Raw genomic sequence first — 15112 nt, forward strand, 5'->3', positions numbered from 1 at the left:
AGACAAGACTGAGGTGTTGGTCGAGGAAGCCCGGCATTCTGCCTCGTCGCTGTGCTTCACCTCACTACCTACTATCTACTAGCCGGCATTGCCTCGTCTCACCGCGAAATCGCGATATCCGCCTTTCCACTTCATACCTCGACACAATACCACCGCTTCCACGGTTCCTCGCCGCTTTCACAGGAGGACCAGTGTTCCCTCAGTCGGTCTGTCCTACAAGGCAGCAAAGCCTAGTCTGAAGGCATTTGGCCTACAGCCTCAGAGGACAACCACGAGAACTCATGACTCATGTTACCAGCATCTTCAACATACAAGGCAACCCAGGCAGCAGTCTGGACATTGGTCAACACTTGGCTTGTAAGGCCTAGGTGAGGCTTTTAGTTACGATCTACAAGCTGCGATGCCTGAGGAGCGACGCATAATGGTGAGCGGTAGCTACATACCGTGATATCACTTCATGCCTCCTTCAGTAAGCTTTCCCGTCTTCTGTGTTGCTCGGTCTTTGATAACTGAAATGCGGTAGGTACCTCTACTTATGTCGCCCAGAGCCAAACTCCCGAATGCCTGACCATGGGCCGTATTGGTTTGCAGTCCTTGATCACCTCATTGTAACTTTGCTGTCACCACCGTGCTATGCTGGAAATGAGGCTTGGTAACCACCGGCTGCGCCATCTGGTTCTGCCTACTCCGTCCGCTCTCCTCGACTTCAATCTCCAAGGGGCCGAATTGAGTCATGCTGTTTCGTTCTTTGGCGCTTCCTAGCTGTCCTGTGGGGAGAGCGATGGAAGGAATGAAGGCCAGTGCCTACCATTCCGCCTAAAACTCAACGAAGTGTTGCTGCATACACCTGGTCCGTTGACAAAGCAATGCGCAATCTGCTTCGTTTTATCTAATCAACTCCGGATAGTTAACTTGCACTCGAAAAACCAAGCTCTATATAATCAGATCTATCCACTGCCGTCCTTACCAGATCCGATCTCTTTCTTTGTCTCGAGAAGCAAGTTCTTTTGAGTCTCTACAAGTTGATCAGTATCTTCCCGGCAAGTCTTCTTTTCCTCGTTAAACCACCAAAGTACGCCAAAGTGCCTTTCTGTCCGACGACCGAGATGGGCGGCAACCAAGAGACATATATTAGTAATAGCGGGAGCCGGCCCCCCTGCTACAATTCACGCACTACATCACCATCGTCGAGCAGTCACTCAAGGTCCTCAGCCAATTCTGTTTTTTACAGGTCAGGCACTGCAGGTATGTGTACTTTCACCCTTCAGTTGGTATCATAGATAACAAGTGCTAACTTCGGATCAGATAATCACAATGTTACCACTCAAAAAAAGAGCGACGTTGTTGTTATCAATCACCACCAGCCGAATCCAGCCAAGGACGAGCCTCGATCGTCAGACTATTATAGAAGATAGTAGTAGTACGGATACATCCGTGTCTATTTCTTTCTATGGATTACCGCTTGGTGTCCATGTCTCAGTATGCAGGAAATTGTACGATATCGTCCTGTAGCATTACCAGACGTGGGGTTACTCTTGGGTTGTGGTCTTTCATGATGTTGACTGAAGTTTCCTCGTTATGGCAGGAGTTAGTGTAGAGTATTGGATGAATGAAGGAAGACGGTCAGTCACTTAGTATTAGGTCGGTCTGCTGGTAGAAAATGAATTTCTTGCATCTGTAAGTTGTTTCTGCGCTGCCCCAAACAATGCGTGTTGCACTTGTATGAATTCTCACACTCCTGCTTTCTGGTTGATGTGCATGTTGCATTGTGTGTTGCACATCGCCTGAGCCTCAAAGTCCTAGCATTGCGGAAGAAGTGATGGGAGCTACATGAAGAATTAGCTCAGGCTTGACATAACTTGAGGAGGTATGCTGCGGAACTAACGTTCACAATCATCCAAGCCAAGGATATAAAGCATCTGGAATAGAGACGCGTAACGATGCACAACGCGATGACCAAGAGTGTGTATACTGAGAGTAGCTTCAAAACTGTATAGACTTGACCTGGAACGTCCTGTCTTATGTATTAGCTGTGCTGAGTGGAGTTCATCCCATTGCCATCAGTGGTGGCACTCACCGCACCCAAACTGTGACTACTATTAGTTGATTGGTATCAGTCTGTTCTCCAGCCCAGACGGTAAGAGTGTTGGAGGTTCGACTCAGATGCAGGTAGACTTGCGCGATGGACTTGATGCTGATCAGCTGCTTGATTGATTGATAGATCTCTTAAGGTTGGATGTCTGCTCTGGAGTCCCGAGTCCGACAAGGGTCGGACCTAGCAGGGTCCCTCCTGCCTGACATGACAAGTCAGGGCGAACACGACCTCTTAACATAAAATAGGTATATATGGTCGTTGAAATTACTGCCTCTGACGATGTGGGTAGTAGAATCAATATTTTGATCACCTTCTAGCTATGCGTCATCCCATTCTCGAAGCGATTGTTGGATTGTGGCGTCGTGGATGTTAATCAAGCACCGCTTCCTCTTTTTTTATGTTCTTCCTTAATAGCATCCTGATACTTTTTGTTAAGGCGAGCGGGGGTCTTCATGAAGGACCCCTTCTTTGATCAATGCTTCTGGGGAGGGCCGGTGGGCGATTCTTTCGTTCAAAGAATCAGCACGCATATGCTTTTCGAGCTGGGGCGGGGCAAGTTAGAATGTCAGCACAGTCCGAAAACGCCAACCTTGACATGACAGCATTACCTCTTTCTGTTGTGCTATGAGCCCCGGAGCTGCGTTTGAGGCTGGAAGAATGTTTTCTGGATAAGGACCATTTGTGTATTAGTACATCTTGTTCGAAATACGTGCAACTATGCGTTCCGTTGCAAGGACTTGAAGCAAAACATCATACTTTTGACCAGTTCCTGGCGCACCGGACGATGTTTCAGGTGCTGTTCGAGAGAGTTCTTGCGCAGAGGGTCGGGACGGCTAGGAGAGATAGGAGTCTCGTCGATCGCAGGAGCCGGGTTGACATTGTCGCTCGAGTCGGCCATGATGTCGAATATATAGTCACCTTCAAGGGTTGGAAGTCGATTGTCTGTGGCCGTTGTATCTTTCAATATCATTTTCTGCACATAGTAGAACGAAAGCGCCAAAGTCCGGCTTGACCCATGGATGACGATGGAAAACGGCTTTATATAGCATGGCGGCCCGCCTACATGACCTTCAAAACAGCTGATGCTTTTGGTTACAGCAAGCTAGTTCCTCGCTTCCACATGGATCGCGGCACGTAGACAACCAATACGGTGTCATTTACCGGCCTTGGCTTAGTGTTGTACACGATTGGATCTTCCAGGTCGCTGGCTGTCACCTGCACTGTGCCTAGCGGAGTAACAGCCTGAGCTACTTCACCCCGCACCTGCAATGAATCCTCGATACGTGCACACGGGGCACGGTACTGCTTGATAAGACTCCCTACCTGCATTAGGGACGTGTACAGTAGTCCAAACGCACGACCTGGAGGGGGGAGCCAACGTGCTCGATTGTTTTTTGTTCCGCTACTCAAAATGCGCAGTGGCTCCAGCCCGGTAATAACTAACAATGATGCAGTGAGCTCGAATGACAGCTGGGTCCAAAATGTTCACCTCTGAGCAGGGAGGCCGGGGCGAGGGATGTTGAGCCAAGGAGTAGGAGTGGGTCAGGGTCATGGTTATGGGCGGATACCTCTAGGTGTGTAGAGGTACACTACTAGATTTGAAAAGGAAACTACCTCTAACTGGCTTGGGTCTGTCCTGGCATACATACTCAGGAGTAGTACCTCTATATACTATGTAGCAGTTCTGTAGTAGGTAGGTAGGCAGTCAGCATGCCACCACTGGTCTAGACTTCCACCCAGACGGTACCTAAAGTGAGCAGACATTACCTACCTCTAGGCACCTTGTTGAATTGGTGAGAGGGGAGGCTGGGCCTTGTGACCCCACTCTACTGGGCTGCCTGAGCACGGGCAGTGTCGACCTACCTCTACTTGTACATCTTTGCCCTGAACACCACTGCATCTTCATTCATCAGATCGGATGCCTCTCGAAGCTCCTGCATTTCCCTTGCTTCAACTCGCGCTGAAGGTGCGCTCTAGACTATAACTCTAGGTCACCTTCTCCCCATCTACCTAGGGGTTTTCACGGCCCAAGCCTGCGATCCTCTAAATGGGTCATGCTGTGCTTAGACCAAGTTCGAGTGAGCGCGGCGCCAGATGCACCAACATACCATGTCTTGAGCTTGTTTTAATACGACAACCACTCTCCCTGACTTGCTGCTTGCTATTTTTCTTCTTCATGTTTCAAGTGCTGTGGCTTCAGCTACCATGGGTCAAGTACTGTCAGAAGAGAGGAAACCGGCTCCCTTATCCCACGAGGAGTTGGTCAAGGAACTGGTGAGTGTTGTTGTTCAGTGTCGCTGAACCGCCGACCGCCCATTTATGTCGCTGAGCTATGCTAATATGCCCCCAGGCCAACATATTTGCGGACAAGTGCTTCACACCTCTCGAATTGTATTCGCTGAAGCAAGTCTTTAAGAGCCTGGCCCACCATGAGCAGCATGTGGGCTATCTCAAAGAGGGCACCATTGCGACATATCTCAACGTCCCCGACATTCTCGGCGTTTCTCCCGTGCTCTTCCAGATGGTAACCTACATTGCTGCCTTCCCTTTCTTGGAAGATGCCCCGGCCTTCCTGGGCTTGCAGCAGATGGTCATAGTGATCACTCTCATGACAGATAGATACCGGCGCGTGTTGAGAAAGGATGCTGCTGATAAAACTAAGTTGTTGTTCAAGAGCCTGGCAGTTTACGACCGCAAACTTTCGAGACCGGCTGCCGATATGCACAGTGGCTTGACAAACGCGAGAGAGCAAGCGGGAAACGATAGGCAAGCGCTTGACAATGACGAACTGGTACTCGCTGCGTTCGATGCTTTGGGCCATGTCATTCCTGATAAACAGCAGAATATGCTTGCCACTCATGAGGCTATGATACCGGGGGATAAATTTCGGAAGTTCATCATGCTCCTCCTTCTTGTCGCGCCACTGGATCCTCAGGGACGTCTGGACTCCGATCCCAATCGAGTGACCGGGACTGGGCTACAATGCTTGAGGACAGCAGCTGAGTCAATTCTGGCGGCCTTTCTGGACGTGGAACGGAAACCAGGCGTCGAATATCTCCGCTTCAGCAAGGTCATAGCCAGTTGCCTACCCTTTCTTTTCAGAGGCCTCACTCCCCTTTTTGAATATTTTCTCTTTTCCGAGGAACTTGACTTCCACAAAGGCAAGAAGGGTACATCCAGGTCCCCAACTATGTTTCCTGAGCCAGAGCAACCGATATTGCAAGACACTGGATCCATTATGAACGCAAGTATCCTATCTCAAATGTCCTTCTTTCTCCCTGGTAATCTGCTCTTCCGACGCCTACGCCTCTTATACGCAGGTGACGAGGATGGATTCAGCATGGGCAGTTTCGAGGCCAAAGTATTCAAGTGGAAGGCCCCGACAATTCTGCTTGTTTGCGGAACGCGCTTGCGGGACGATTCTGACCATCACAGCAACGGATCAGCGCCGGCTTTCTGGGCTTCTTTGCCTCCGAGACGTTTTCCCCGTGGCAGCTCGGGCGAAGCCGAGCGACTCACCTTTGGGGTCTATGTCCCCGAGCCCTGGAAACTCACTCATCGGGACTGCTTTGGTGGAGAGGACACGATCTTATTCCAGCTCGAACCGATACATGACCTCTTTCGGGCATCGTCCCTAAACAAGGATCACATCTCGTTCGCCAGGCCCTCGGCATCGCCGAGCCATGCCGGGGTGTCTTTTGGTTGTCCACCGCCCAGGCCCAGCCAAGCATATCGCCGCTCAAGCATAATCGCACTTGGGCCCGTGTCTTTGATGTTGGATAGCAGCTTCGAGTTCGGCTGCTTCACCCACGATTATGCTTCAAAGGGAGGGGCATTCCATACGAGCATGATCAGAGAATATGATTTCCAAGAGCGTTTTGAAATTGGAAGTGTGGAGGTTTGGGGCTGCGGCGGGGATGAGGAAGCGAAGGACCAAGCAGAGAGATGGGCGTGGGAAGCAAGAGAAGCTGAAGCCAGAAGGCGGATCAACCTGGGCACAGGCGACATCGAAGCTGACAGAGCATTGCTCGAGATGGCCGGGCTTATAGGGAGCAACAGGAATGGCGGTAGCATGGCATAACAGTAACAGTTTGCCATAGGGAGCTTCATTAGCCAAAGAGCGGATGTGAGGTTCTTCCCCCGGATAACAAGATTAATATCAACAAAGCATTGGGAGACTGGCAGGCCGGAACGTTTGTGGCCTCATGATCTGACTGCCTCTACGGGTGCAAGCCATGTCCTCGACTTCTCCATACTATATCGTACATCATTCACGTATACTTACATACCTGAGTGGCTACCTTCAATCACGTTTGTATTCGGCCTAGTTCTTATCCCGCGACGACCCATCGGCTCCTTTGGAGCCCCCAAGCCAAGTGGGTAGTCGCTCGCGAACACCTGTGATGTTGGACTTGTTGGGATCCTCGGGCGCTACGTCTCCGGCCGGACTGCTGACCTTCTCCTTGGCATCAGCATAGGCGGCCTGGGCTTGGGCGGCAACGCCATCCGGAGCGCCCGCAGCTGAGTCGCGCTCTGCCTTCTTCTTCCTCCTCTTCTCAAGTCTCTCCTGCAGAGCCTTGTCCTCGGCATCGCGAACCTCGAGCTCCCGAATCCACTTCTGGCGCTTCTCTTCGGCATCCTGCTGCTCCTTCAGCTTCCACAGCTCCTTCTGCTTCTGGCGATCAGCAGCGTAGTACCAGCTGCCGGCAACCATGGCGACAACGGTAAAAGCCTGGGCAGCAACACGGGCGCGGAACATGCGCTGAACCTGTTCGTGGTCACCGCGACGCATGGCGCGGTAGGCGCCCGTGAAGGCGGCGACGGTGGCGATACAACCGATGGGGATCAAAGGCTCCTCGCGGAGACGGCGGGACACCTTTTGGAAGCCATTCTCGTTGTAAAAGTCCCTGTTTGGGGGGCAAAGACAATGAGGCCTCGTCAGTATAGGGCGCATGCGGCCTGCAGTCGCGAGGGAATCCAGCGCCCGGAAGGGCAACGAAGGGCGGCTTGACTTACGCGTTGTCGTCAAAGGAGGAGGGAAGAGGTCTAGAGGAGAGGCCCGGTGGGGCCGAGCCTTGGTTGTCTGTAGAATTGGGCATGTCTATACTATGTCTGGCAATAGGGCTCTGGGAAGCCGAGATAAGGCAGATTGGCGCGCAATTTGGAGCCTCGTGTCGACTGTCGAGACAGGTGGAACTGGGTTCTCGGTGATGAAACAACGGCAACGGAGACGGAGACGGGCGATAGCGATGGCGATGCGCCTGCCACATGAAGTGAGGAAAAGGTCGAGCTAGGTACCCCACAACTCTCGCTCGCCGGGGCTCGGCCCCGCAACGTCAGGACGGTCCTGGTACCGCAGATACCTCTGGTGTACATGTGCACTATCACTTACATACACCGTGGGTCTCCTCGCGCAACATGCACAGCGGTTCATCGCCACAGAGCGGCAGCATTGTAGAAACATGGATGCATTGTTCGTTGCGCGCCAAACATATTCGACCTCTACTCTTGCGCGGGCCCCCTCGTAGTTGACCCCGTCATGCCTATCAAGCCAGGTATACATTGGGTGGCGCAGATAGACCAGTCCTGGCAGCGGCCCTGACTTGGGATTTCAAATAACACCTCCCTCTTCGCCATCTTTTCCCAATGGTGAGGCAATAACGCGACCCTGGCCCCGTTCTCAATTCAAGTATCTTCGGGTAGCTGTTCTCAAGCTGGCTGCAGCAGGCGACACTACTAATGTACTGTGTGTAGACCTAGGTAACTGCAACGTACGTATCGGGCGCTGGGCAGGGGGACCCACTCAGGGCGACGCTTGACAAAGATAGTGCAGATCATCCGGGGGTTCTAATTTCTGACACCGAGTTTGACACTGGCACCGACACCGGCACCGGCGCTGCGTTTTCTTGACTTCTTTCCCAGACAAAACTCACACCTCATTGTCCAGTGTTGAAGGCACACCATAAAATGGCTTCGACACTTAGTGCACAGCCGTTGCTCGTCAACGGTGCTTCCCTGCAGGTAGTCAACGGTCTCAACAGCGAGAGGCCAGCGAGCCCGTCTTCGGTTGGCAACCTCGCACTGACCGAGTACAGCGCGATGCCATCGCCGCCATCGGAGGATGCCACGGCCAACAAGATGAAGCGCATTGTTCCTGATGAGTTCCTGCTTCCTAACGGTCATCCAGATGTAAGTTGGAGCACCCGAGATTCTTGCTGCTTGGTCGCGTTTTCCAACGGCCAGCTTTGTTCATGGCCCTTTCTGCTGGGTGACTCACCAGAATCCTATGCTGTGCGACCTCTGCTAACTCGCAGTCAGTACTTGCGCCTCATCATTACCTCTTACCCACGTGTCCGCGAAGTTTGCAGTGAGGTGCCCCTAACCCGGGCTGTCAACCTGAGCAACCGCCTCGAGTGCAATGTCCTACTCAAGCGTGAAGATGAACAGCCCGTCTTCAGCTTTAAACTTCGTGGCGCCTACAACAAGATGGCCCATCTCGACCCCAAGGAGTCCTGGAAGGGGGTAGTCTGCTGCAGTGCCGGCAACCACGCCCAAGGAGTTGCATACTCTGCCCGTAAGCTGAAGATCCCCGCCACTGTCATCATGCCCAAGGGCACTCCCAGCATCAAGCACCTCAACGTTTCCCGTATGGGTAGCCACGTCGTTCTCCATGGTGCCGACTTCGACGAAGCAAAGGAGGAGTGTGCTCGAAGGGCCAAGCTGGACGGCCTCATCAACATCCCGCCTTTCGATGATCCGTACGTAATTGCCGGCCAAGGAACCATCGGCATGGAAATTTTGTCACAGACCAATCTGCAGAAGCTACAGGCCATCTTCTGTGCTGTCGGCGGTGGTGGCTTGATTGCTGGTGTTGGGGTCTACGTGAAGCGTATTGCCCCTCATGTTAAGATCATCGGCGTCGAGACGTACGATGCAGACGCCATGACCCAGTCGCTCGCTAAGGGCGAACGTGTCCTTCTTCAAGATGTGGGTTTGTTTGCCGATGGTGCCGCCGTCAAGACAGTTGGTGAGGAGACCTTCCGTATCTGTCAAGAAGTCGTCGACGAGATGGTCCAAGTCACCACGGACGAGGCTTGTGCCGCCATCAGAGACATGTTCGAGGACACGCGCTCTATCATCGAGCCTGCTGGCGCGCTGGCCGTTGCCGGACTCAAGAAGTGGGTTGCTGCCAACCCATCCGCTGACCCCACCCGGTCCGTCGTCGCCATCACCTCAGGCGCAAATATGGACTTTGATCGCCTGGGCTTTGTCTCAGCGCGTGCCAAATATGGCGAAGGCAAAGAGGCCCTCCTCTCTGTTACCATCCCCGAGCGCCCCGGCGCTTTTGCCGAATTAGTCAACGCCATCATGCCACATGCCATCACCGAGTTCAGCTACCGATACGCTACCGAATCCAAGGCAAACGTCATGGTTGGCATTTCTCTGGCCGATTCCGGCAGCCGCCGGGCAGAGCAACTGCAGACCATCATCGGCCGTATCAAACAATCAGGTGACATGGACGTAACAGATCTGTCCGCCGACGAGCTTGCCAAGAGCCATCTTCGATACATGGTTGGCGGCCGCTCAAATGTCCCCAAGGAAAGGCTTTACACATTCCGCTTTCCCGAGCGGCCAGGCGCCCTCGAGCGTTTTTTGCGACTACTGAGACCAAAGTACAACATTAGCCTCTTCCAATATCGAAACTACGGGGGAGATATTGGCCAGGTATTGACGGGTATTCAGTGCCCTGACGAGGAAGTTGGCGAACTACAAAGCTTTTTTAAGGAGATCGGATACCCATGGGAAGACTGTACAGATTCACCTGTTTTCAAAACATTCCTGCGAACTTAACCTAAAAATGTTAAAAAGAAGAGTTTAACAAGGAAGATATATCTAGTCTCTATCACATTGACCTCCGACAACCTTCAGCGGACCCGCACTACAAATATGTGGGTCTCCCCTCCTCGAACTTTTGTGAGAGGAGGTCTGTTACGGTTTTGCGTAAAAACGCCGTCGGCTGCAGAATCTCCTATATTAACTCCAAATTTTGTTTTTATATATTTATTTATAATAAAATAACGAAAAATAGTATAGATAGAAGGAAAATATTCGGAGGATGGTCTTTTTAAGCTCTCTCTAAATATATAATTTTTATTAAGCTCGGACTACCCATTATAGTAATACAACCTTAAAGGTAAGCCTCCGTCGGCTGCAGTCGCTTTAGAACTTTTAGATACTCCTTATTTTCAAAGTTAAAATTGATATTATAGTAATAAAAAATATATACCGAGGATGGCCTTGATGAGGTGGTTCTAATAGTACTACTTTTATAATATATGGACCACCCGTTGAGGTAATACAACCTCGAGGGGGTAGTATTCTATTTTTCTACTTTTAAATTTCTTTCATTTTTAACTTCAATATTATTGTAATGGATAAGTGTTGGTGGGTCTCTGGCATTCACTGAGCACAGCATTCACTAGGCCCAGACCCCACTCTGTGCCCTGCCCAGACCGCACTATATCTAGCCTTCCAGACTTTGCCAGTCTCCCTCTTTCTCCTCCATAGCACACACTCAATCAATCGTATCCAACCGCTTGATCTCGTTGGTGATCTCACAGGTTATGAGCCCTCTCTAACCTTCCCTGTGATCGCATTTGACGAACGCATCCTCAAAGCGCATCGTCGGCTTTAATTGCTAATTTCAACAAGGCGCTATAGCACCGGGTCAAAAGAAGCAACGCGACCTTCGTCGACTTAACGACTCGCCCGCTCGCCCACAAGCCAGCATCGCTATATAAAGATTCTCGCCAATACTTGTTGTATAGCGACCCCTCCCTCGAATTAGTTATTAGTTTATTTATTATCGAATTAAGCGATTTAAGCGATTCTATTATTGAATTAACTAAATTAATCAATAACTAGTCTAGCGATTACTAACTTCCTTCTTTTCAACATATCAAACCCTCCTATACCTACGACGATTACTAGTTCGTTACTAGTTCCCCTCCTTAGCGATTAGAATATCGCCAATTGGTATTAAAGACTTATAGCCGAATTCGACTACTTTCAACTTACTGAGTACATCTTTAAGATAATCCTAGAGCCCGATAAAGAGAAAGAGCCTGAAAAGTATAATATTTAGTAAATTAAACGTACCAACGCTAATAAGATTCTACTCTCTACCCTTAAGAACCCCGACGTCGTTATTACCTTATATATTAACGGTTAAGATAGACCCGGTAGAGACCCTAAGGTTACGTATAATCTCGTTTAATTATATATTACTTGGATTATTAATAAGGCTCGTAGCGAAGTCCTCGCCGAATACCTGGCTATTAAGCGTACTAACTTTAATACTATAACTTCTTTCTTTATTCGTTATACCCTACTCTATAAGTGTATCGAAGATACTAAGTTTAAAATCGATAACAACTTCGAGATTACCTTCCTTTATAATGCTGTAAAGGCCGCCTACCCTATTAATATTAGATATTGGGTAACTACTTTAGAAGTTAAAGAATTGGATATCGGCACCTTCCTATTGAAGTTTGGCAATATTAGTAACGTTGAATTCCGTACTAGTATTAACGTTAATATTTAGAGGTTAGTTAATAATAATAATAATAATGCTAATAAGAATAATAATAATAGTAATAGTAGCTCGATAAATAAGAAGAAAGATAATAGTAAGAGAATCGACTGTACTAGCTACGATAAGAAGATCTATACTACTTAGAAGTATATCTCTTATAGTTATTACGTTAGTAAGAAGGCTAATATCTACTGGGTCTGCTTCCCTAAGAAGGCGCCTGATACTTGGAGGCCTAAGAAGGAGATTATAGCCAAGAAGGCAGCCAACGCTGGTACTAGTGCCCTCGCTAATAACGCTTCAATTAATTTTACTACTCTTACTACTATTACTAACTCTACTTTATTGTATAGAGGTGGAATATTTATAGGCATATCGGGTATAGGTAGTAATATAGATTTTTATTAGAGCCCCTAACCGACGCCGTTGAGTGTATTGATTGTACTTAAAGTAGTAGTTAATTAATCGATTATTCTTAATTACAACTTCAATATACCTATAGTAATTTAGTTAAAGACCAATAGGTTCTAAGGCAATATCGATAACTAGATAGTATTCGAGATCTAGTTATTTACAACTCTAGTTGTACAAGCAATATCTTTAACTACTTTAAATAGTTTATAAATATACAACTACTTCCCTATCCAATAGTCTATATTATCGGTAACGGGACCTCGACTTACGCTTACTATATTAGTATTATTAAATTAACTATAGCTACTTTAAATAATATAATTATTAAGGTTAGAATTAAGGACTACATCTATAGTCCTTCTACCCTAGTAAATCTATTAATTATAAGAGGTCTTCTTAATAACGGTATAGTCTGGGATATAAAGTCCAATTAGATATTAGCGTACAGTAAAATTACAATACAATATAAATAAATTAACGACCTTCCCGTCCTCCCAGTATTTACTTAACTAGACTTTCCACAAAATATTCGCTATACTATAATAGCTTTAATTAATTATTTAATAATATACCGTCGCCTTATATATACGGGCAAAGACCAGGTCCTTAAAATTTACAAAGCGGCCGGTATTAAGTTAAATAATACCTAAAACCACTTCTGTAAGGTATGCGTTAAAGCTAAGGCTTATAATATAATTCCTAAAATCGCTAATAAAATTACAATTCAATTATTAGCATATATCTACATCGACGTCGTTTCCTATACTTTACCTAATTATAAAGGATATTAGTATATGATCCACTTTATTAATTAGGTTACTAGCTTCTATTAGGCAAGGTTTATAGTTAATAAGGGTAACGCCTTTATTTAAATTAAAGAGTTTAAGAAATAGGTTAAGCTTTAAAGCGGTAGGCTCAAAATTAATATATTTAGTCTTAATAGCGGCCTAGAATTTAGCTTTAGCATTAAAGAATTTCAACGAAGTAAAATAGTCGACTAGATACGTATAGAAAGCGTAGAATTATTAAAATTAATACCCTATACTCTATAAATGTAAGGCAAGATCGAGAGAATTAGTACTATTATTATACAATACGCCAAAACTTTAATAATAGACCTTAATATCCTAGACCATTTGTAGCTATTTGTAGTGGACCACGTCGTTAGAGTACTCAACCTTCTACCTTCAAAAGCTTATAATAGCAAAAGCCTATAGGAATTACTCGCCAATACAGCCAACTTCCTAAATAAAATTAAAAAGCTATATCTCAAATACTTGAGATTTTACTTCTATACAGCCTACTACTTCATTAAGCTAGAAAAGCGACTATAAAACGATAAATTTCGTACCAGAGCTTAGAAGGATTATTTTATTGGTTTTAACGATATTTATAATTGTATTGTATTCATTTAGAATCCCTATACTAGCGAGATTATTAGAACCAATGCGGTAACCTTCCTTAAAAAAAACCCGGTTAACCATAAGGATCTAGTCCGTAGTAGTAACGGTAATATTATTAAATATTATATTATATTTTTAAACTAGATAGTTAATGAAATTAATAAGGTAGTAGACAATAGCTACCAGATCTAGGTTAAAGTGGATGGTACGGTCCTACAGCTATATTTATAGAAAGTAGTAGAATTAACCTAATAAACGACTAAGTTATTAAAGTAGGAAGCTAAAATATAGGAAATAACAATTACACTACCACTCTCGCCAAAGGTTATACCAGCACCCTCAGCCGCAACGGCTACCGTAACTGCTCTAGTCAATTCGACTACTCTAACAACCACGGCGCCTCCCCAAAATACTCCAATCAATACGGCGCCGCCGGTTTCACCGTCACCGACACCAACTCCGTTACTAATAATAACCCCGGCTCCAAAGACCTCACTAGTACGCTTATCGCCAGATCCGCTACAACGTCAACTATTAAGCTCGCTGGTTAGAGAGACCATCGAGTATAACGACAACCTTCTTAATCTTGAGGATCTTAATAAAGAAGATCCTATACCCTATAGTTAATACGACCGATGCAATTCTAATAAATTAACCGTATATACTACTCCAGGCACCCTGCTACCCAATAGTTTTTAATAACTAATTTTAGTAGTTCGATTACCGCCGATAGGCACACCGAACCCCGCTCGTACGCAATAATATACCCCGTCGCTAGTATTATAAGTTAGTAAATTATAATTTCAACCGAAGAACTAAGAGTAATAAGCCTCGAATTCGCAATAGGCTATTCCAAATTCGGACCCTCCGAACCTAAATTCGGAGTTTTCAACTTCGAATTCGGGCCCTCCTATTTCGAATTCGGACCCTACAACAATTCCGCTAGACCCTATAAACTAACAATCTATATAGGTATAGCTAAGATAGGGAAGTTAGCCTTCTAAGTTTGGTCCGTAACTAAATATAGAGGTAAGTGAAGGTAGACCTCGTTGTACTATAACTAAGCCAATAAATTTTAAATATAGTATTCAAAGGGTAAAAGATAGTAATAGCAATATTATTTAAAATTCGGTAGACTTACCTAATAACTTTTATAGTATAATAGAGGGATATTTCATTAAATATATACCTATTTACTATCTTACTACCGTTAAAATCGACTATAATATAGCAGTTATCGCTACCGATAAAGTTTAACGATTTATACTAAAGAATTATCAAATCGTATATAGATAAAGCAACTTTGAATTATACTAATTGCCGGCTATAAAAAAGCAAATTAAAATATTCGAGGATAGGGGAGTTTATACCTTAGTCCCTAGATTCCTAGATATAGAGGTACTACTTGGAAAATGGGTATATAATAAGAAGTACAATATTGATATTAAAGATTAGAAAACTAGAGCTAGATAGGTAGTTTATAGTAATTTCGAATAAGGCAATTGGGCGGTATAAGAAATATATATAGCGGTAGTATATTCGGTTAATATTAGATTATTCTTAGCTATTATAGCTATAAACAATTATAAGTACTACTAATTCGATTTT

At 46.3% G+C, this 15112-nt stretch overlaps 4 protein-coding genes and 1 non-coding gene across 6 annotated transcripts; 3 read left to right on the top strand and 2 right to left on the bottom strand.

Annotated features, from left to right (window-relative positions):
- Nucleotides 1–133: 133 nt before the first annotated feature.
- Nucleotides 134–1679, top strand: NCU14154. The gene is made up of 3 exons (XR_897988.1): nucleotides 134–469; nucleotides 524–1245; nucleotides 1306–1679. It is a non-coding gene; the product is annotated as a ncrg129 (non-coding RNA).
- On the bottom strand, nucleotides 1604–3186 carry NCU02453 (hypothetical protein). Its single transcript, XM_011396884.1, has 5 exons — nucleotides 2852–3186; nucleotides 2704–2759; nucleotides 2078–2637; nucleotides 1886–2014; nucleotides 1604–1826 (listed from the first exon to the last, which is right to left on the bottom strand). The coding sequence occupies exons 1-3, from the start codon at nucleotides 3063–3065 to the stop codon at nucleotides 2527–2529; spliced, it is 381 nt and encodes a 126-aa protein (XP_011395186.1). The 5' UTR covers nucleotides 3066–3186; the 3' UTR covers nucleotides 1604–1826; nucleotides 1886–2014; nucleotides 2078–2526.
- Nucleotides 3187–3953: 767 nt separating this feature from the next.
- On the top strand, nucleotides 3954–7438 carry NCU02452 (TLDc domain-containing protein 2). The gene is made up of 2 exons (XM_954414.3): nucleotides 3954–4369; nucleotides 4446–7438. Exons 1-2 carry the CDS (start codon nucleotides 4301–4303, stop codon nucleotides 6174–6176), a joined length of 1800 nt encoding a protein of 599 aa, XP_959507.2. The 5' UTR covers nucleotides 3954–4300; the 3' UTR covers nucleotides 6177–7438.
- On the bottom strand, nucleotides 6217–7413 carry NCU02451 (mitochondrial hypoxia responsive domain-containing protein). The gene is made up of 2 exons (XM_954413.3): nucleotides 7112–7413; nucleotides 6217–7002 (listed from the first exon to the last, which is right to left on the bottom strand). The coding sequence occupies exons 1-2, from the start codon at nucleotides 7363–7365 to the stop codon at nucleotides 6420–6422; spliced, it is 837 nt and encodes a 278-aa protein (XP_959506.3). The 5' UTR covers nucleotides 7366–7413; the 3' UTR covers nucleotides 6217–6419.
- Nucleotides 7439–7915: 477 nt separating the features above from the next.
- On the top strand, nucleotides 7916–10260 carry NCU02450. 2 transcript variants are annotated; one of them, XM_011396883.1, is made up of 3 exons: nucleotides 8001–8116; nucleotides 8191–8363; nucleotides 8414–10253. In XM_011396883.1, exon 3 carries the CDS (start codon nucleotides 8582–8584, stop codon nucleotides 9944–9946), a length of 1365 nt encoding a protein of 454 aa, XP_011395185.1. In that variant the 5' UTR covers nucleotides 8001–8116; nucleotides 8191–8363; nucleotides 8414–8581; the 3' UTR covers nucleotides 9947–10253. The 2 variants fall into 2 exon arrangements, with proteins under 2 accessions (XP_011395184.1, XP_011395185.1); XM_011396882.1 differs by having other exon boundaries at nucleotides 7916–8284; nucleotides 8414–10260.
- The last annotated feature ends 4852 nt before the right edge of the window (nucleotides 10261–15112 follow it).

The sequence above is a fragment of the Neurospora crassa genome, linkage group VII (genome assembly GCF_000182925.2).
Source record: "Neurospora crassa OR74A linkage group VII, whole genome shotgun sequence".
Taxonomy (NCBI): Eukaryota; Fungi; Ascomycota; class Sordariomycetes; order Sordariales; family Sordariaceae; genus Neurospora; species Neurospora crassa.

Coding starts and splice junctions, on each gene's coding strand:
- NCU02452 (XM_954414.3), top strand. CDS start 4,301: ATGGGTCAAGTACTGTCAGAAGAGAGGAAACCGGCTCCCTTATCCCAC. Junction 4,370..4,445: donor AGGAGTTGGTCAAGGAACTG/GTGAGTGTTGTT, acceptor ATATGCCCCCAG/GCCAACATATTTGCGGACAA.
- NCU02453 (XM_011396884.1), bottom strand. CDS start 3,065: ATGATATTGAAAGATACAACGGCCACAGACAATCGACTTCCAACCCTT. Junction 2,760..2,851: donor GCGCCAGGAACTGGTCAAAA/GTATGATGTTTT, acceptor GTCCTTATCCAG/AAAACATTCTTCCAGCCTCA. Junction 2,638..2,703: donor TCATAGCACAACAGAAAGAG/GTAATGCTGTCA, acceptor GCCCCGCCCCAG/CTCGAAAAGCATATGCGTGC.
- NCU02450 (XM_011396882.1), top strand. CDS start 8,063: ATGGCTTCGACACTTAGTGCACAGCCGTTGCTCGTCAACGGTGCTTCC. Junction 8,285..8,413: donor TTCCTAACGGTCATCCAGAT/GTAAGTTGGAGC, acceptor ACTCGCAGTCAG/TACTTGCGCCTCATCATTAC.
- NCU02451 (XM_954413.3), bottom strand. CDS start 7,365: ATGTGGCAGGCGCATCGCCATCGCTATCGCCCGTCTCCGTCTCCGTTG. Junction 7,003..7,111: donor TCCTCCTTTGACGACAACGC/GTAAGTCAAGCC, acceptor CCCCCCAAACAG/GGACTTTTACAACGAGAATG.